This window comes from Pelophylax lessonae, assembly GCF_965119305.1.
Source record: "Pelophylax lessonae genome assembly, chromosome: 3".
Lineage (NCBI taxonomy): Eukaryota > Metazoa > Chordata > Amphibia > Anura > Ranidae > Pelophylax > Pelophylax lessonae.
Window position 1 is genome coordinate 329,815,518 of NC_138770.1, and position 21,838 is coordinate 329,837,355.

The 21,838-nt window shown below is 42.2% G+C and overlaps 1 protein-coding gene across 1 annotated transcript in view; it reads left to right on the forward strand.

Moving 5' to 3' along the window:
- The window catches only part of LOC309551042 (elongin-A-like), a gene marked incomplete at its 5' end in the record, with an annotated part of 96,374 nt that overhangs the window by 38,798 nt on the left and 35,738 nt on the right, over positions 1 to 21,838 (forward strand). The window contains 4 exons of the mRNA XM_082251483.1: positions 3,927 to 4,094; positions 5,782 to 5,879; positions 7,846 to 8,026; positions 11,317 to 11,440. Coding sequence (XP_082107609.1) covers positions 3,927 to 4,094; positions 5,782 to 5,879; positions 7,846 to 8,026; positions 11,317 to 11,440 — 571 coding nt within the window. The remainder of the gene's footprint in view (positions 1 to 3,926; positions 4,095 to 5,781; positions 5,880 to 7,845; positions 8,027 to 11,316; positions 11,441 to 21,838) is intronic.

The following is a 21,838-nucleotide window of genomic DNA, read 5'->3' on the forward strand; positions in this document are numbered from 1 at the left end:
TTTGGAGATTCTTCTCCCCACTTCCTGTTTTTGTCTTTGTAGCAGGAAGTAAGGGGCAGTTTCTGCTATGGGTGCACACAACAATAAAAAAATGCACAATCTTCTAACCCTTTATGACTCCATTCAGAACTAGGGAAAAAAGTTTTGGTTGGCATACCAATTTTTAGGGCTGTAGGGCAGAAAGAAACATGGAGCATACTGTGGCTGTACAGTTTGAGGCTACACAAATGGCTTGTTTAGAAAATCATTGTCTTACAAAAGATTACTTACAAAATCTCGACAGGACAGTGACAATAGAAACTTTGGCTATATTAGTATATTAATGGCAGCCTGTGAGACTGCCATTTCTATAATTCTTTTGATTTTAACAAAGACGTTATACGGTATATTTATTGGAAAACCCCAGGAGTGAACTGTATTCACAATTCACATGTACTTGTCAAAACAAGGTACTAAAATATTTTCTAAGATATTCCGAGTTGATCGTGCAGTTTGTTTTTCCTTTTAACTCCTGTTCATTAAGTTTAAAAAAAGAAAAAAAAAGTTTATCTATAATATATACATATATATTATATATATATATATATAATAGTAATGCTTTATGATCCCTGGCACAGACACAGTACTCCTTGCATTAGTATGCTGCAATGTTAGGAATATAAATATTAGTGACAATTTTTTATATTTTTTGCTTTTTAAAATTCATCCAGTTCAGGCATTGATCAAGTGTCTTTGGGACAGCAAAAATACCAAGAAGTAAATTATTTTCAGCATTTTCTTTTTTACAGTTATGGTCACTGTTCCCCAAGTTTTCCCTTCAATGTGACTATTTCTAGTAAGCAATTTATTGTTTGCAAATGCCAAATACAGTTGAACATTGTTTCTACTGTGTGCTTTTTAAAACTGATTCTTAAATTGTCCTTTTTAATGTTTTTAAAATGTTTGCCCTTACACTGTGCCAGTGGTATTATTGCACCAGTTGGTTTTATAGTTTGTTACAGTTGCCTATTACTGTTGCCTCAGCATTATTATTGACCATTGACAAAATTATTTTGCATGCTCCCTTTAAGAGACGATGACCCTCTCCTTTTTTACGTTTCTTTTCCTTTCCAATAATTATTAGTATTCTAAGAAATAACAAGTACAATATCCATTTCTTGGTAAATTGTGACATATAGTAATGGTTGCAGATAAGTGTCAGCAAATAGCAAACACCCTAAAAGTAACTTCCTATTTGGTCAGGTAACAGGGTTGTAATCGGCATAAAACTTAAAAACACTGGAAATGGCTATAACATAATCATCAAGAAAACAATACTATGTCAGTAAATGTTGTATCATGAAGTTTACTACAACCCATATGATTCTGTGGACTTCTACTAGCCCTACTCCGGTACATATGAAAAAGAATTCACACAGAACCAACAATGGCATAAGAGTTAAAACCGCATGCCGAAGGGAGAGGAGAGAAAAAGATACAAGACGTGCACCCTCTATTTACTTTAAAAGTGTCCTCCCGTCCAGATCAGGAGGGTTTTCAGAGAGATTTTATCCAGGGATCTCATGTTTTCTCTAAGTAGGCTACCCTTTTATGGAGACTAACCGCCATGCATCTATTGTTCCTCATCTGTCATTATGGCCTTTAGGTGGCTGAGTTACTGTATTCCTGTACTTTTTTTGTGACCCAATATTTATTGAAACAAAGTGCCCTGATTTGTGAAGCAGTTTTGAGGACCACAAAATATTTTAGACCTTATTCACTGCAATAAAAGTTCTTGAATGCTTTCAGAAAAATGCAAATTCAGCTCTTGGTCTTGGATATTACTATTAAGTTTTTTACTACCATGTCTGTATTGCACTTTTAACATGTTTTCAATATATGCTCCAATAAATTTAGCATATTCAAAACAAGGTATATAATAGCTTAGTCCACTCAGAACTATTTAGCATTTTTGGCAGATGGTGTAGAGCTAAACTAACTGTTTCTTAAGACCTTCCGCAACACACCCATCAGTCTCTGAACATGAGTTTCCAGGCCTGCCACAGATATTGCTATCCTCACTGTTTTAATGTACACTGCTCAAACAAAATAAAGGAACACTTTGAAATCGCATCAAATCTCAATGGGGAAAAATATAATGCTGGATATCTATACTGATATGGACTGGGTAATGTGTTAGGAACGAAAGAATGCCACATCGTTTGATGGAAATGAAAATTGTCAACCTATGAAGGGCTGAACCAAAAGACACCCCTAAAAATCAAAGTGAAAAACTAATGCAGCAGGCTAGTCTATTTAGCTGAAATTTCATTGCAGAAACTAAAAAACTTAGTAGTTTGTATGGCCCCCACGTGCTTGTATGCATGCCTTTCTACGTCCGGGCATGCTCCTAATGACACGATAGATGGTGTCCTGGGGTATTTCCTCCCAGATCTGGACCAGGGCATCACTGAGCTCCAAAAGAGACTGAGGTGCAACCTGGTGGCGTTGGATAGACCAAAACATAATGTCCCAGACGAACGTGGGGGCCATTCAATGGTATAAATTCCTTCATTCTCCAGGAACTACCTGCATTCTCTACCCACATAGGGCTGGGCATTGTCATGCACCAGGATGAACCCAGGACCCACTGCACCAGCGTAGGGTTTGACAATGGGTTCAAGGATTTCATCCTGATCTTTGTAGCAGTCAGGGTGCCATTGTCTAGCATGTAGAGCTCTGTGTGTCCCTTCATGGATATGCCTCCCCAGATCATCACTGACCCACCACTAAACCAGTCATACATAATGTTCTCCACAGCTTCGCCAGACCCTTTCACGTCTGTAACATGTGCTACTCTCATCTGTGAAACGCACAGAGCGCCTGTGGCGGACCTGCCAATTCTGGTGTTAAATGGCAAATGCCAATCGAGCTCCGCAGTGAGCACAGGGCCCACTTGAGGACATCGGGCCCTCAGGCCACCCTCATGAAGTCTTTTTGACTTGAATCAGAAACAATGTTTCTGATTGTTTGGTCAGAGACATTCCAACCAGTGGCCTGCTGGAGGTCATTTTGTAGGGCTCTGGCAGTGCTCATCCTGTTCCTTCGTGCACAAAGGAAAATATACCAGTCCTGCTGATGGGTTTAGGACCTTCTACGGTCCCATCCAGCTCTCCTAGAGTAACTGTTGGTCTCCTGGAATCTCCTCCATGCTCTTGAGACTGTGCTGGGAGACACAGCAAACCTTCTGGCGATGGTATGTATTGATGTGCCATCCTGGAGAATTTGGACTGCCTGAGCAACCTTTTATAGGGTCCAGGTATCGCCTATAGTGACACTGACCCTAGCCAAATGCAAAACTAGTGAAAAACCGAAAAAATGAGTAGAACAGAAAAAAAAAATTCAGAGGCCTCCACCTGTAAAACCATTTCTGTTTTGGGGGTTGTCTCATTGTCGCCCATCTAGTGCACCTGTTAATTTCATTAACATCAAAGCATCTGAAACTGATTAATGACCCCCTCCGCTTAACTGACCAGATTAATATCCCAGGAATTAATTGACTTGATACTGTACTCTGATTAAAAAGTGTTCCTTTAATTTTTTGAGCAGTGTATTTGGTGCCATACAAAATGCAACAGGAAGAAATTAGCAATTTAAATTGGGTGGGAACAAAACCAAAAACTGTGGCAAGGGTTCCCAGGAAAATTAAAAACCAGATGACTTTGCTCACGCCAGCTATAGCCAAAAATATTTTGGGTAGACCAATTCTTTACATAGAATGTATGTGGATTTCAATATGTAATCGCTAATATGTATTTCAACAGATCTAACGTGGTTATTAATTCTGAGCATGAGAATAGTTTGAATGGTACTTCAGACAACAAGCTCTGCATTTCTTTTTGTCTTCATTTTTAAGATCTGCTTTTTTCATTCTATTTTCAATACAGGGAATATACCAGAGCCTGTGGCTGAAATAAGCCCTGAAACAAGTGGTTTTACTGGAAAACGTCTCAACTCTAAAATGTTGGTGTATTCTGGTTCCAAGACAATTTATCTTCCAAAGATGATTACACTATACCAGCAATGTCTACGTGTGCTTCAGAACAATATTGACTGTAAGTGTGACTGTGAATATTGGTGCTGTTCTGCTAGAGCAAAATGGAATACAACTTTAGGAGGTTAACTGGCAAAAATCAAAGGCTGTCAGCGTCTAGGTGCAGCCACCGGCCCTGTTCAATATAACAACAGGTCGTCAGTGGCCGCAACTATTCATTGCTCTCTGCACAGCCAGGGTTTACTTGTGGTGATTTCTCCTGGATGTACACAAATTGCATCCAGCAGTGGTCACCACAGGTAATCATAGAATCAGGGCTGGCCCAAGACATTGTGCTGCCTGGGTCCAAGAATGAAATGCTGCCCCCCTCCCCAAAAAAAAAATCACGCCCACCAAAAGGCCCCCACATCCATTATTTTTTTTTTATAAATAGAACATTTAGAAAAAATTATATATACTGTTATCTTCTTCCATAACTCCCCACCAGACCAGTCCACCAAACACCCATGTCTGTCCTCAGTCCTCCTGTCACTACTGTGTCTGCCACAGCCACTGCTCTAGAAGATTAAGCCTGCTCTGCGTGTGATTGGAGTACGTTATTGTCTGATGTCTGTCATTGCGCACACCACGATTAGGTGAGAGACGTTCCCAGGAGGAGATGCTCTGCCTCCTCATACTCTGTTTGCACTACAGGCGGATGTAGTATGTAAGTATGAGATAGTGAAATGCCATCCGTAAAAGGCGCCGAAAAACTAATGACACAAAAACTGCTGGGAAAAAAAATTTTGGGCGTCAACTTGCTGCCCCTCTCAAAGTTCTGCCTGGGTCCAATGGACCCAGTGGAACCCATGGTAGGGCCGGCCCTGCATGGAATCTGCGGTCAGTCGTGAATATCTGCATTCACCAGCGAGCTGTCATTTTATATATGAAAAAATGCTTTCAGAAATAGAAGCGTTAATATTTTATTTTTTTGTATTTATTATCAATTAACAAGATAAAAAGTGAAAAAAAAAAATTGGGAAATCAAAATCCAATCAATATTTGATTTGGCCACCCTTTGCCTTCAAAACAGCATCAATTCTTCTAGGTACACTTGCACACAGTTTTTGAAGGAACTCAGCAGGTAGGTTATTCCAACTATCTTGGAGAACTAACTACAGATCTTCTGTGGATGTAGGCTGCCTTAAATCCTTTTTTTGCCTTTTAATGTTCTCCCAGACAGACTTTATGATTTTGAGATCAGGGCTCTGTGGGGGGCCAAATTATCACTTCCAAGACTCCTTCTTTACTCTACAGATTGTTCTTAATAATATTGGCTGTAGGTTTTGGGGTCGTTGTTCTGCTGCAGAATAAATTTGAGTGAATCGCATGCCTCGCTGATAGTAGGGCATGATGGGATAAGTCTCTGCCTCTATTTCTCATTATACTTCTCCATTAGCAGAAATTCAGCCACAAACTTGCAAGGAACTTTCACCATGCTTCACTGTTGCCTGCAGACGCTCATTATTGTACTGTTCTCCAGCCCTTTGTGATCAAATTGCCTCCTGCTACAGCTAAAGATTTCAAATTGTGGCTCAGTCTGAGCGCCTGCTGACCATTTTCTGCACCCCAGTTCCTATGTTTTCACACATAGCACAGGAACTGAGGTGTAGAAAAAAGGCTTTTAACACCATATAATGCTATAAACAGACTGTATCACATATGTCATGGGCCACTTTTTTCATTCTTCTTTTTTTTCTTCTTTGTAGCAATCCAAGAAGTTGGAGGTGTACCGTTTGAAATCTTAAAGCCAGTTCTTGAGCGTTGTACTCCAGAGCAGCTTAATCGTATTGAAGAATGTAATCCAGTATGCAGGTTTTTTAATTGTCTTCCTAATCTTCTTTATAAAGATCTTTACAGTGCTCTGTTGTCACTGGACCAGGTGACCCCACTGGAGGATTTGCCCTCAGTCTTGGTGGCAATGGTCCTCATGGGTCATAGAGAGGGTAAATTGTAGAGATGGTAAATGGTAGAGATGGTAATAAAAACCTGACGAGGTTCTAACCCGCTCACTACTCTATCCAAATATTTTTTAAAAATGACTTTACTATACAGTTTTGTTTAAAGCCCCAACCCAGGCAGCATATATAAAATTCCTTGGTAAAGCGGGATGGCCCAAATGCAAGGAAGTTTTGTTTAAAATTGCCTGGATTGGGTTAAATGTGTGTTTTCTAACTAGGGGTAGAGGAATAGGTTGTAATGCTTGCTTGCCTTTTTTCTTTACTCCAATACGCTTCCACTATTTTGTGTGACTGGTCTCTTGAAGCCTCCTCTCTTCGGTGCTCTGGCCACCGGTCACACTTAAATGTCATCATGGTTTTTACAGGACCAGCAGTCCTGCATTGCACATGATGATGGTGAGGGCCCGCATTTAACCCTTGCACCGCTGGGAGCCAACTGCGAGGGTATATTGTATATATTTTATTATTATTATTACTATTATTTTTTTAAATCCTTGACTTCAGCTTTAGGGGGGTTTCTTGCTGCCACATGATCGGGAATTTTGGTGCATTTTCTGAAAGCTCACCAAAGATGTAACATGCAGGACTTTTTTTGGTGTGATTTTGGAAAAAACCCTCAATCGAATAGAAGTCTATGAAAAAGTACGGGTAACCCACACGAAAACCATGGATGCATTGTATCCACACTGTGACAAAACTTAAATTGGGCAGTATGAAAGTACCCTAAAGCATTGTGTTAGAAACCTTTAGAGGGTTCGGTACCCATGTAGTATGAGGTAGTTGTTGGATGTGTCATTGACAAAGGTCTGGCTCAGATGCAGTAGGTGTGTTGGCATTTGCCTCTTCTTGGGTCCCTCTTCTGTGCTCCTGGCCCCTCCCTCCTGTTGAGTGCCCCCACAGCAAGCAGCTTGCTATGGGGGCACTCAAGCTTAATCACAGCTCCCTGTGTCCATTCAGACACAGAGCCGGGACTCTGCCCCACCCCCTCTCTCTCCTGATTGGCTGGCTGACTTTTTAATTGACAGCAGCGGGAGCCAATGGCACCGCTCTGCTGTCCCAGCCAATAAGGAGGGGAGTCCCTGGCAGTTGAGACATCCCTGTATCATTGCTTGGTAAAGATGGGCTCAGATAAGTATTAGAGTTTTTTTTTTTTTAACCTAATGCATTGAATGCATAGAATGCATAAAAAAAAAAAAAAAAAAAAAAAACCTTCTGCCCTTACAATCCATTTTAAGGTAAAAAAAAATAACTTTCTACCACAGGATCCCCCCCCCCCCCAACCCCCTTAGAGCCATACTTACATGGGCCTGATCTTGACCCAGCGCTGAGCCGAAAAGCAGGGTCTCTCTCCCTCACTGGGCAGATTTATAGCAGAAGGAGCCTATCGTTTGCACTGCTGTAAAAAGTTCCATCAGACAGGGGGTGTTGCTGAGCCATACTGTCTGTGACTATAAATGCAGACAGCGGAGCTCAGAATTATGCCCACCGCAACAAAGGGGAGAAGCCAGGAGAGCCCATGGGGGACCCCAGAATAAGAGGATGGGGCTGTGCTGTGCAAAAGCCTTGCAGAGAGCAGGCAAGTATGACAAGTTTGTTATTTTAATAATAAAAAATAAAAAAATTAAAGCTTTACAATCACTTTAAGTAACATAGCAGCAGGTTTAACATGGTGTCTTTTAATAAGCACAGGCAGACCAACAGAACTGCAGAGTGTTCTTTGTAGTGACATAGCATTTGTCTGACATGTGTAGATGTTTTTTTTTACACACTCTGTAGAACATGTAAAGTAAGGCCATTCTTTTTGTACTAAAGGACTTTATGGAAGACTCTGACTACTTGTGGAGGAAACACTGTGAAAGGGACTTTAAAGGCCACCAGCTCTTAGAATATGAGTCTTCACGAGAGATGTATTTAAGGCTCTTCAGTGCAAGAGAGGAAAAGTTAAAAATGATAACTCAAAATATCAGTTCATTATACTCTGGAAAGCCTAAAGGTTTGTATCCTTAAGCAATTTAAAGCAGAAAATTCACCTACATGAGTTCGGTGAATAATTGTTGTGCAAATTACAAGGTGTTTCTACATACAAATCAAAAACCTTTCTAGTGTTTAAATCTCTACACCTGGTATCCCACCAAAACTCATAGAAAATACTTTTAATCAGAATTTAGTTTTTATTTAAAATGTCTCCCTGCTGATTGAACATTGTACAGTATTCCCATTTGACCGTAATTTACATGCATATTTAATTGTTGGTGACAAGAGAACAGCTGAATTGTAATTACTTCTAGGTTTTCATAGTTGAAACAGGTGTGCGTGTGTTTGTGTTTTTCATACCCAGGCAAATATAGAAATAAATGTTCTTGCTATTCCATTCTGAACGTTTAAAGTATGGGAGCGAAAAATTTTAGTTTACTGTGAAGGTCTCCAATTGGGACTTGCCGGTAGCCACTAGCCAGGTCCAATGTAGAGAAAGGACAACAGGCTTGGGCCATGGCCATGAGGGATTCCTCCACCCGAGGCAACAGGTAGGCATCCCAATCGCTTCTCGGCCTTTTGGCTAAGATCAAGTGTAGTATCTGTTCTTATCAGTTGGTATGGAACCTGATGGTTAGTATCCGTGGGGGCCGAAATGAACCAGGGCGCTCCGGAACTACCGGGGGACTGGGAAGTAAGCCACATCAGAGAAAGCCGGATGGGTCCATTGCCTTCTGATTTGAATGGGTCCGCCCCTACCAGTTTGAAGGGAGCGAGAAAACTGGATCTGTGGCCAGTTAGTACTGCTCCTGGATGTGATTGGTAAGGAACGGCGGATGGCGTGGGAGAGCCTTTCCTCCTGGGTTGAATCTGGCCTTGCAAAAGGCTTGTCCCCAGTTGAAGGTAGGGTCACCCTAAGCTGTCTAAAGTTCTGACGCCTCCTGGTAGGATAGGGCTACACTCGGTCTGGCCTTTGGGCCGGGATAGAAAAAGCCCATAGTGTATGTGCCCCAGGGGTGGCAGCCCAGGGGTGCCTTAATTCTCACTGGTGAGGGGCAGCTCGCCTTGAGTTTTTCGGCACCATGGTCACTGCACCTACACACTTTTTCAGCACCTGCCTCTTGGGCAAGGCCTTTTGGCTTCGACCAGAGGAATTTTTATTCCGGCCGGAAGGCCTGCCTTTGTATTCTTCACAAGGGCACTAATTCACCTCTCCACTTCCCCTTCCCCACCATTTTTGTTTGTGTGTGCTTTTTCTTTGTAGTGTTTGTCACTTCACTTTCACTCTTTTCTTCCTGCACGATGAGTACGGTGTGGGTCTCTGGGCCTACCTTGAAAGTCTTGGGAGGGGGTGAACATGGCCTTCTGGCTTAGTTCGCCCTCTCTCATGGGGTCTCCCTTCGGGGGAGCCCCACCCAGTACTTGGGGTGGGCTGTTTCGGCAGTCCCCCTGGAGAACGGGGTTTGCCAGGTCTCGGCCAGGCAAGCCATAGGAAGTACCTCAGTCCCTGTCAGGAGTCTTGCGCCCCGGGGGATCAAGGTATAGGTCCAACCTCTTCGGAGGCCAGACCATTTTCGCACACCCTGTGCAGTTTTTGTGTTTCTCACGTTTGCGTGTGTGCACTTTTTATGCACCGGTGAAGTCTTTTGAGTGTGTTTCACACGCTACGGGCTAAAAAAAAAAAAAAAACAGGTAGGCATCCCAATGGGTACAGAAGTTGAGCTTGCAATAGTCCGCACAGAAATGCAGACTGCTGTCCTTCTGCTCTAGAACAGGGCAGCCCATGGACTAAAACTCTCTCTCGCTATCCTGCTTGCAGCATGTTGTGAATTAAGTCCTTGAATTCCTGGCAGAAAGCAGACCATAAATATCAATATAATTCCTGAATGGGTGTAGCATCCCCCATATGTATGGGGTAATCCAGTGCTTCTGTGCACCCTTATTCCTCAGTCAGCAGCAAAAAAAAAAAAAAAAAAAATGGATGCTTTTCCAGAGGCTGATAAAGCAGCTGATGCTGGGACAGTGGAAACTCCTGAAAGTGGATAGCCAACTTATCCAGAAGCTGTTGGTATTGAATAACTTCTAGGGGAGATATGTAGGTATGCAGAAGAGCAAAAATAGCCTTGCCCACAGGTTGGGACACAGCAATCCAGTGCTTGGGTACCACACAAAGGTCTACTGTTACCATGCAATTGGGTAGGAGAATGGTGGGTGGTCCCCAGGTTGATTAACTGAACCAGCACCTTACCCCGATGAACCTTGGAAAGAGTTTGGGCTGTCAGCCATTTTTCCATACACTCAATATGGAAGATTGGCACACAGGGACTAAGTAAAGTGGCCTAATTTATTATTTGGGCAGATGAAGATAACTCAGCATGTGGAGAACAGCGACAAGGTCCTTGGCTTAACAGTCCCAAATACTACAGTTTTAGCATCTAATAACACTGGTGAAACCCACAGAGGCTCTAGAGCAGGGGTAGGGAACCTTTGCTCTCCAGCTGTGCTGAAACTACAAATCCCATGAGGCACTGCAAAACTCTTGACAGCCACAGGCATGCCTTCCTAAGGCAAAGGAATGATGGGATTTGTAATTTCAGCACCGCTGAAGAGCCAAGGTTCCCTACCCCTGCTCTAGAGGAACTCTTCCTCTCTTCCTTTATTACATCTGTACAGCTGCCAGCAACACAATGCCACCTACAGAGGTAAAATGCACCTGCCTACATGTGGAAGAAGCTGTCACAATAATGGCTGCTTCACAGCACATACATGCCCCACATGCCCCACTATGAGCACTGGCATCTCTATACACCAACTCAAAGGTGATCTTAGTCACCCCCCTCCAGTTTCCAAATCAGAATGGTTCCAATTATTTTGAATTTGTTACAGCCACAGCTACAGATTCTAAAAAAAGTGGATAGAACTACCTGAATCTGTTACAGTACCAGAAAAGTGTTATTAATGCTTTTATTAACACCCCCTCCCCCCAGTCTTTCATTTGACAAATTAGGAAACCAAAAAGTAATTTATATAAGTCAAAGCTAGAACATTTCACATAATATATCAAGGTACATTTTCAAATGGGCGCATATAGAAGTTTCATTAGGTAACTGCCAGTAATATATTGATAAATAAGGGAGCATTACCAACAAATGCCGTGTTCAGTAATATATAAGCTAGGCTTTAGGTTAATAGAGCAACACTAAAGGCAAGATTAAGTGTAAAAAAAAAAAAGTTCAAATTTTAAAAATTTTTTTTCTTATTAGCGTAAATTAGGTGAATTTTATTATTATTTTTTTTTTTTCTTTTAAGGTCGACAAGTAAAACTCGCTTACATTCATGGAGAAGCCAAACCTCCCAGACACATTCGTCGCAAGCAGGAGATTCATGGAACAGCTGGACCTATTGTACAGCCTCATCCCATAGAGAAACTCAAGTAAGTTGTTTGCTTTTTTTTTTTTTTTTTTTTAATTTAACAGCATATTTTTGTGTTTTTATTTAATTTATGCCTTGTGTGTATATAAAAAAAAAAACACAACCACACACCCTCATGGTCCTACCCAGTGACCTTTATATCTCCAACAAACTGAGTGGTCTTTCACCTGCATTCGTCCTCCAGCACACACAATGGTCTTTTCCCGAATCCCTGCTCCAGCCCGCACAAGTTTCTCCTCCAAAGATGACTCAGTATGACACACACAAAGCACAAGCATTTTAAATTCTGTGCATGTTCTCTTTTATATACATTGCTTTGCTCTACAGCCTCTGCAGACATTTCTCATAACTACTGTTATGTAACAGTATCAGGGCAAATGATCAGACCAGTGGTGATTTGCAATTTCTACTTTACTTAACAATGAAAATCAACTTGGATTACACAGGAGATCATGTGAACAGGGGTTTGCAGTAAAAAAACGACAATAGGAGTAGGGAAATAGGCATAAAACATATGAAAACAATTGTACTACAGTTCTATTAATGGCCACTAGATAGTAGCAGAGTGCTCTGACTTCAGTTTACTGATAGGATAGAGCGCTGAAGAATCTCACGTGTTCCAAGATATTAATCGTTCATTTAGCAGACTGTGAGCTTAGGGGATTTCCCACTGGCACAGACTTCACACTGGCCTTGCTGATGCTGACTTCGGTCTGGGGGCCATAGATAGAACCACCCCACTGCTTGGACTGCTTCTCCACATGGACTGTAACAGAGTCCTCTTCAGTGATAGGGGCTTGGAGAGATGCTGCATGCTCTTGTGCTCAGTGCTGGTGGCCCGCAGACCAGACCTATCAGGTGAGGACCCAGCACCTGGGAACAGCTCACTTGCCCAGTCACTGCTGTCCCATCAGGCAGGATCTCTCTGAGCACAGGAAGCTGGGAGGAGCTGGCATTTATACTCCTGGCTTTGTCCAGGAGCTCAGGCGATTGTGGGGAGTTGAGTTAAAGGGAATTACACCTGAATCTGGATAAAGGGGCACACCACTACATTACTTGAGTCACTTGGCTATTGTGACAGGACCATCCCACACTCCGCTTGAGTGCTTCCGTCAGTATACCCCTTCCTCCAGTCTGAACATAGATATCAGATATTATAGCTGCATATTGCAACCAAGAACTAAACGGGACTAGCTCAGCTACAAAACTGAAAACTGGTTTATTGAACAAGAATACAGGCCTTTTATACACTTGAGAAGTAGGTCAGTCACCACATGAACAATGACCCAAATATTTACCCAAAACATCACACGATGGTTTAAAAAACGAGGTACAGCTGATTCATGGCTAATCCCATCAGAGGATCCTTAAGAGTTAAGTCAAATTAGCCATCATGTACTAGAAACATTAGGTTGATTAAACAACTAGCCACTCAGACACTTAGAGGTCTCATTCCAAGTCAGACATGTCGGCATCGAGCTCACAAAGTACAATACACACTATTACAAGTATAAACACATCCCCACGTTAGTTTGCTAGCAGACAATAGGGGAGTTAATTAGCACAATAAACATATAACCAACAGTGATCTCACCCCCACCACAGACTAGTAGGCAACAGACTATAGCAGGAGACCTATTACAATAAACACATTATGGCAGGGGACCCTAGTAGTTTGAGCTGATAACATTAACATCTGCAGTCATTGCTGGTTTGAGGCATAGAAGCCCCAAACATGGACATGGTACCTCCAGTTCTCAGGGTCTGTGTGTTTTGGGAAGATATGACCTTAAACCCGAAAAAAGACAACTCCAAGGGTCCCCCAGGCACACACCTCCGAAAGAGCAGGGTTCCCCCAAAAGCCAGGGCCCTAGTGGATAAGCGGTTTTGCCTGCAGTCCCCTCCAAAAGCCATTGTCCCAGTTGAGTCTATCACAGCTATATTGAACAAAGATAAGATAGTTTGCAGCGACTCTTCTCACTATCACTGAATTGATAAGCTGGATTCATCACACTGTGGGAGATTTACTAAAACAGGTTCACACAGAATCTGGTGCAGCTTTGCATAGTGACCAATCAGCGTCTAGGTTTGTCAAAGCCTAACTGAACAAGCTGAAGTTAGAATCTAGTGCAGTTGTGCATAGTAACTAATCAGCTTCTGTGTGCACCAGTTTTAGTAAATCCCCACTACTGTTTGCCTCCTGCCAGCAAGTGGAGCTGGAATGTCAAGGAGCTCTATAGACTTCTATGCGAACTGCTTTGGATTGTGGGAATTAAAGTTCAGTAAGGGAGCCATACTTTTGGACTTCTATTGACCATTGAGTTACAATTCCAAGGTGGAGGCAGTGACAAGGGAAGGGGAAATAGGTTCATTTCCCGGGCTTCAGTTTTGAATAGCATGTTTGTTTACCACGGTGAACCAGAGTGATCACATCTTCCTGTTGGAGCTTGCCCCGCTACACGCATGCACAGAGACTGAGGACCGTCGTCGCAATGGGCCCAACCTGGAAGGTGCCTTCACAGCAGGACTTTCGCAGCAGGATTAGCAAGAAGGCAGCGTGGCCATGATTAGTTTGCTGCTATCGGAATCTAAGCTTTTAAAGACACTTAACCAACAGCTCATATCACTGCATGCAATTTTCCACTTGAACTATATTCGTGTGTACCATTGTTAAGATGGGCCCAAACGTTAGTGTGCTGAAGATCTAGGGCATAGGACTGTCTCTTTAGATAAACCATCCTACAAGGACTCCTGTCAAGTAGGGGCACTGCTGCAATAGATATGTGTTAAAGTCTTGTCACCCCTTGTGTGCACTATAGTTATATAGCATACCAGTTTGTGCCTTAACCTCTTAGCACCTCTTTTGCTCGTGTGTATTGTGCATTTATTTCTCAGTTGCCAATGCCCCACACGTGCACTTACCCCTCAGCACCCAGTCTCCAGCATGTGCGTGATTACTCTCACATTTATTTACTACACCATTCCAGATATCAATTTCATCTTTACTGACCGGTCTGGTGGGAATCTCTGCTCATCGGCACAATTTCCTGTTTTTCTAAATTTGATTTTAACAAAATTTTGGATCATACACAGACTAACAATATAAACATAGCACGCTATGCAGGACAGCCAAAGAGAGTAAAAAAACATACAAACATTCCCATGGAGCATACATAAATACCACGATAAACACAAGTAACTGCATAGCAATATATCGGCCTACAAAGGTCCGACTACACATTAAGATCCCACTGTTAGCAGGATAGATGGTACATCAAAACATTTAAAGAGCACTAGAACCTAACTCTATACTGGACTCATATGATAAAGCTAGGGTGACCAGATTGCATCAAACCTTTTTATTAAATTTTGAGAAAAAAGGAATGTCTTTTGTAAGAACGTCAGACAGGGTGATTGGCTGAAAGGAGAAGCAATTTTACTGGCCACTGGCCAGGAAGAGGGAGGAGTCGTATGGCCGGAGGAGATACACAGCCGCTCGGGGAAGGAGCAGGTAAGGATGCTGGCCAGCCGTCCATCCCGGGAGGAGGGAGGGAGGGGTGGTAGATATGATTGCCGGACGGCCGTCCCGCCGGGGGAAGGGTGTTGGTTTTGCCGCCCCCCCCAAATTTTTTATTCACTGGCCGCTACTGCTCTGAGCACTGAACACCTTGTACTTCTGGGCACTCCAGGTAGGTTGCAGTTCTGGAATATGACAGCAATGGAGGATAATGGGTTCCTGGCAGCTTCATGTTTCGATTCTACTCAAATCTTTGGCAGCTAATTTGCATCTTTTTCTTTTCAACACTTTTCTTGCGACCCTGTTGACTATTTGCAACAAAACGTTTGATGGTTCTGTGATCACGCCTCAGTGCCTTTTTTTTTTTTTTTTTTTTTTTTTTTATTTCAAGCGTGCTGCATCCCTCCAAAAACCTTTTTAACATTTTTGACTTTTCAAAGTTAAATCTAATTTGGCCCATTTAGCCTGAGGAAAATAAGCTGCCTAATAATTGTTATAGTGTGTTGTAGTGTGTTGATCTCCTTAGGCCACACTTTCCCTCATTATACAAATACACATCACCAGATATGCTTACATCCAATAAGCATTCATGTTTCTACAGCTTGGAGTTGGACAATATGCATAAAAATTATGATTTGGTGAAAATACTTGCCTAATTATGCACACTTGATTGTGTATCTGTATGTACACTGAACAAAATTTTAAACTCAAAAAACTTTTTTTTTTTTTTTTTTTGCCCCCATTTTTCATGAGCAAAACTCAAAGATCTAAGACGTTTTCTATGTACACATAAGGCCTATTTCTCTCAAATGTTGTTCATAAATCTGTGTTAGTGAGTACGTCTCCTTTGCTGAGATGATCCATCCACCTCACAGGTGTAGCGTATCAAGATGCTGATTAGACAGCATGTTTATTGCACAGGTGTGCCTTAAGCCCCGTACACACGCGTCGAAAATTGGCAGGGAATTTTCGGCCAACGTCCGATCTGCCGATTTTCGGCTTGTTAGTATGATGCTTCCGACAACAAACTCCGACTTTTCGGCCGAAAAAAATCTGGTGTGCAGACTATAAAATTTTTGTTGGCCGTCAACACAACTGCCGATTTTCGTGCAGCCAGTACAGATTTTGACAGGGAAAAATCTGATGAGCAAGTCTGGGCATGCTCAGTCAAGAAAAAACACAAAGAAAACAAACCCAAAACATGACATCACTTCTGAAGTAGAATTTTGTTGGCCGAGAAAATTCGTGTGCAGTCTAGGCACATTCCAACCAACAAAACACAACTTGGACAAAAGTCGGACGATCGGTCGGCCGATAATCGTTGCGTGTGTACGGGGCTTAAGGCTGGCCACAATAAAAGGCCACTCTAAAATGTGCAGTTTTACTGTATTGGGGGGGGTCCAAAAACCAGTCAGTATCTGGTGTGACCACCATTTGCCTCACGCAGTGCATCACATCTCCTTAGTATAGAGTTGATTAGGTTGTTGATTGTGGCCTGTGGAATGTAGGACCTGGAACACGCTGTTGTATATGCCGATCGAGAGCATCCCAAACATGCTCAATGGGTGACATGTCCGGTGAGTATGCTGGCCATGCAAGAACTGGGATGATTTCAGCTTTCAAGAATTGTATACAGATCCTTGCAACATGAGGTGATGGTAGTGGATGAATGGCACAATGGGCCTCAGGATCTCGTCATGTTATATCTGTGCATTCAAAATTCCATCAATGTAATGCACTTGTGTTCGTTGTCCATAACATACTGTTGGCTTCTCCCAAAACCTGGTTTCAGGATTGGAGATTTCCTCCCACCTAGATCGCTGTGAAATCTCCAGGCTCTAGGTCCCCAACTTGATTTTTTTTTTTTCAAACCACAGAGGAAACTAACAAAACAGATTCCTCCACATTAAACAATTATCCTGGAACCCCTAAACCTGTCTGGTTGACAATCCTGGGCTACAAACACCGTGACCGGGAACCGTACGTTCACAAAATATATACGCAATCAGAAATTAGACAAACAGCTGGGATGAAACACAGGGCAAATGACCACGAGCATGTACCGTATGTATTGTGTCAAAGTGTATTCTGTTTTCTTTTTGTGGGTTTATTTTTTTCTCCCCCCCATTTGCCTTAAATTAGGCACTGTCAGCTCAGTCTACGTTGCTCTTGTAGTGTGGGTCACAAGCAGAAGCTGTTTTGTGTACCTGTCAGTAATAAACTATTCTGGTTTTGTAACCATAGTCTGAAACATGATCTTGGAAATGCTAGAGAATACAGGAGGGTGCCTGTTGCTGTCACTCAGGCTCTTATGTTGGGTGACGCAGTTTGGATTTTGCCGATGAGATATTTTTTATTTATCATGAGTGATATTCTAAAAAAAAAAAAAACTGATGGCTAATATTTTTTATTTTGATATTTTTGTACTATACCTTTTTTATTGGATTTCTGGGTTTAGTAAATGGAAAAACTGCATTGATGCTGAACTTATTGCCTTGCTGTGGTCATGTGATTTGGAGTCAGTGCTGGAGTCATTAGACACCTGGTGGCTGTGGACATGCTGTGTGCTTTTACTGACTATCTGCTCTCACCCACAGAACTGAATGCTTTTGGAGGGAGGGGACGTTTTGATTTAGCCTGTGTATGTATACTGAGACAGTCTAATTATACTCCCATGGAATTATGGCTAGTATATATATACATACAGTATCTCACAAAAGTAAGTACACCCCTCACATTTTTTTAAATATTTTATTATATCTTCTCATGTGACAACACTGAAGAAATGACACTTTGCTACAATTTTTAAAGTAGTGAGTGTACAGCTTGTATAACAGTGTAAATTTGCTGTCCCCTCAAAATACCTCAACACACAGCCATTTATGTCTAAACCACTGGTAACAAAAGTGAGTACACCCCTAAGTTATAATGTCCAAATTGGGCCCAAAGTGTCAATATTTTGGGTGGCTACCATTATTTTCCATCACTGCCTTAACCCTATTGGGTATGGAGTTTAACAGAGCTTCACAGATTGCCACTGCCACTGGAGTCCTCTTTCACCCCTCCATGACATCGCGGAGCTGGTGGATGCTAGAGACCTTGTGCTCCTCCACCTTTCATTTGAGGATGCCCCACAGATGCTCAATGGAGTTTAGGTCTGGAGACATGCTTGGCCAGTCCATCACCTTTACTCTCAGCTTCTTTAGCAAGGCAGTCATCTTGGAGGTGTGTTTGGGGTCGTTATGTTGGACTACTACCCTGCGGCCCAGTCTCCGAAGGGAGGGGATCATGCTCGCTCAATGAACTGTAGCTCCCCAGTGGTGGCAGCACTCATGCAGTCCCAGACCATGACACTCCCACCACCATGCTTGACTGTAGGCAAGACACACTTGTCTTTGTACTCCTCACCTGGTTGCCGCCACACATGCTTGACACCATCTGAACCAAATAAGTTTATCTTGGTGACATCAGACCACAGGACATGGTTACAGTAATCCATGTCCTTAGTCTGCCTGACTTCAGCCAACTATTTGTGGGCTTTCTTGTGCATCATCTTTAGAAGAGGCTTCCTTCTGGGATGACACCGATGCAGACCAATTTGATGCAGTGTGCGGCGTATGGTCTGGGCACTGACAGGCTGATCCCCCCCCACCCCTTCAACCTCTGCAGCAATGCTGACAGCACTCGTACATCTATTTCCAGAAGACAACCCCAAATTTAACACACCTGCTCCCCATTCACACCTGAGACCCTGTAACACTAACGAGTCACATGACACTGAGGAGGGAAAATGGCTAATTGGGCCCTATTTGGACATTTTCACTTAGGGGTGTACTCACTTTTGTTAGCGGTTTAGACATTAATGGCTGTGTTGAGTTATTTTGAGGGGACATAAAATTTACACTGTTATATAAAGCTGTACACTCGCTACTTTACAATGTAGTAAAGTGTAATTTCTTCAGTGTTGCCACATGAGAAGATATAATATATTTACAAAAATGTGAGGGGTGAACTCACTTTTGTGAGATACTGTACATAGAAAATGAAGAATCGAATCGCTATAATACTAAAATATGCAAATACAGCTAGAAATCGTTACCCTTGATTTATGAAATACAATTACTGGGGGTTTTTAGAAATCATTTAACTACTACTGCAGTTTTACTCCAAGAAATAAAATAAAAAATTAAAGCATCAGTGTAATCCTATTCAAAGCGCACAAATAAACCCAGGAGTAAACGTGTATCAAAATCACTGTTCTGATGTTTTATTTTCCTTGCTACATTAGATTGTCCTCTTCTTCACCATGGCACTGGAAGTAGAGTGTTTAAAAGCACATGCACAAATCGCATTTCCTATTGTTTTTATACGGGTTGTGGAGAGACCTATGTCTGGGGGCTGTCAAGAGACCTGAATTGGTTGACCTAGTTAGGGTGCCAACAGACTACTCTCTACTTGAAGAATATCAAAGAACTCTGTATCTGGGAAAAGGGATTTTTTAAGAGGCTCTGATGCAGCACTTAAATCAAGGTTGATGTAGAACAGTTGGTGTTTGTCTGCCCTGCATGGCAGTGGTGTATTTAGGTTTTGTGCTGCCCTAGGCCTGACTAAACTTGTGCAGCCCCTAATTTAAATATGAACCACCTCTTCCTGTAAAGGCCACACCCCTTCCTGTTTATGACCCGCCCTGTCATCTGTAAACCACAGACCACAACCACAGTCTATCAGTGCCCATCAGTCCAGCCTCATCAGTGCCGCCTTATCAGTGCCCATCAGTGCAGCCTCATTACTGCCCATCAGTGCAGCCTCATCAGTGTGGCCTCATCAGTACAGCACGATCAGCCAACTGCAGAAGTGATGTCATGTTCTGGTCTACTTTTCGTGTGTTTTTTCTTCACTGAGCATGCCCAGTCTTGATCATCACATTTTTGTCGGCCACAATCTGTACTGACTGACGAACAATCGGCCGTTCTGTTGTTGACTAACAAAAATTTTATAGCCTGCACACCAGATTTTGTTCGGCCGAAAAGTCGCAGTCGGTTGTCGGAAGCATCATACTAACAAGCCGATAATCGGCCGATCGGATGTTGGCTGAAAATTTACGGCCAACAATCGGTGCGTGTGTACGGGCCTTAAGAAGAGGGCACCCTGGGTCTGGAAAGAGACTAACCTCATACAAGGTTATCTGTTCTCTGCTTTTTGTTTTTCATCTTTCACTGGCCAGTGTGCCGAAACTGGGACTGTTGTAGTAGGTTAGGACTGTCTTATACTGTTACTAGGTAAATTTAGCTCTGGTAATTACTGTTAGAATACTGCAGGTGTTAAACTATAACTCTCAAAATAACATTGTCTTGATTGTTTGCATAAGTACATTTTTTAATTATTTCTCATTTTAGGCTATGCTTGGCCTAATACATTCTTTAAAATACCTTCGTGATGTGTTGTCAAGTGCTGAGTGAGCAAGGTATGAGCAAGGTATATCCTTCAGGTGTGTAGAGAAATCCCAAATTAATTCAGCGGCTAGTGGTAGCACTATATATCCTTTATGTAGATGTGTGATAAATTGTATATGCTGTATTTCCTGTAAAACTGTTAATAGATGAATAAGTGTTTTTTGGTTCCTGTTAACAGGACTTAAAGCTGAACTCTGGGCATAAAAACTTTCATTCAGATATACAGTTGTGTTCAAAATAATAGTTTAACGTCACTAACCAGATCAATCAATGTTTTTGGTATAAATTATAAATTCTATTTCTACATGGCAAATAATTTACTAGTAGGTGTGGTGAAGCAATAGAAAACCAACAGACCCAACAGTCATGACATGCATGCTGATTCTGTGCAATTGAATCATAAATTGAAAGTGGCATGTTCAAAATAATAGTTCAATCAGTGAGGTCATTCAGTCTGTGAAAAAACAGACTCATTTAAGGGGGAAGGCAGCAAAGGTTGAAAGGTTGTACATATAGGTATACAGTGTGTTTCTCTCTGAAAATCTGAGTAAAATGGGTCGTTCCAGACATCCGTCAGAAGAACAGCGTACTTTGATTCAAAAGTTGATTGGAGAGGGGAAAACCTATAAAAAGTGCAGAAACTGATAGGCTGCTCAGCTAAAATGATCTCAAATGCTTTAAAATGGCAACCAAAACCAGAAAGACATAGAAAAAAAAAACTAAAATTTAAATGGATCGAAGAATAGCCAAAATGGCAAAGACTCAGCCAATGATCACCTCCCGGGTGTTCAACGAAGGTTTTAAGTTACCTGTGAGTACTGTAACAATTAGAACATGCCTATGTGAAGCCAAGCTATCGGCAAGAAGCCCCCGCAAAGTCCCATTGTTGAAAAAACAACATGCTGAAGAAGTTACAATTTGCCAAAGAACACATTGACTGGCCTAAAGAGAAATGGTGCAAAATTTTGTGAACTGATGAAAGCAAGATTCTCTTTGGGTCTAGTGACCACAGACGGTTTGTCAGACGACCCCCCCCCAAAAAAAAAAAATGAAGCTACAGTACACTGTGAAGACATTGAAGCATGGTGGCACAAGCATAATGATATGGGGATGTTTCTCATACTATGGTGTTGGGCCCATTTATCACATACCAGGGAACATGGATCAGTTTGAATACATTTAAATACTTGAAAGGTCGTGTTGTCTTATGCTAAAGAGGAAATGCCCTTGAAATGGGTGTTTTCAACAAGACCATGGCCCAAAACACACTAATAAGCCAGCAGCATCCTGGTTCCAGACCACCAAGAAATGCAGAAGAATTGGGGAATGTAGTACAATCGTCCTGGGCTGGAATACCTGTTCACAGTTGCCAGAAGTTGGTCGACTCCATGCAACACAGATGTGAAGCAGTTCGCAGAAACCGTGGTTC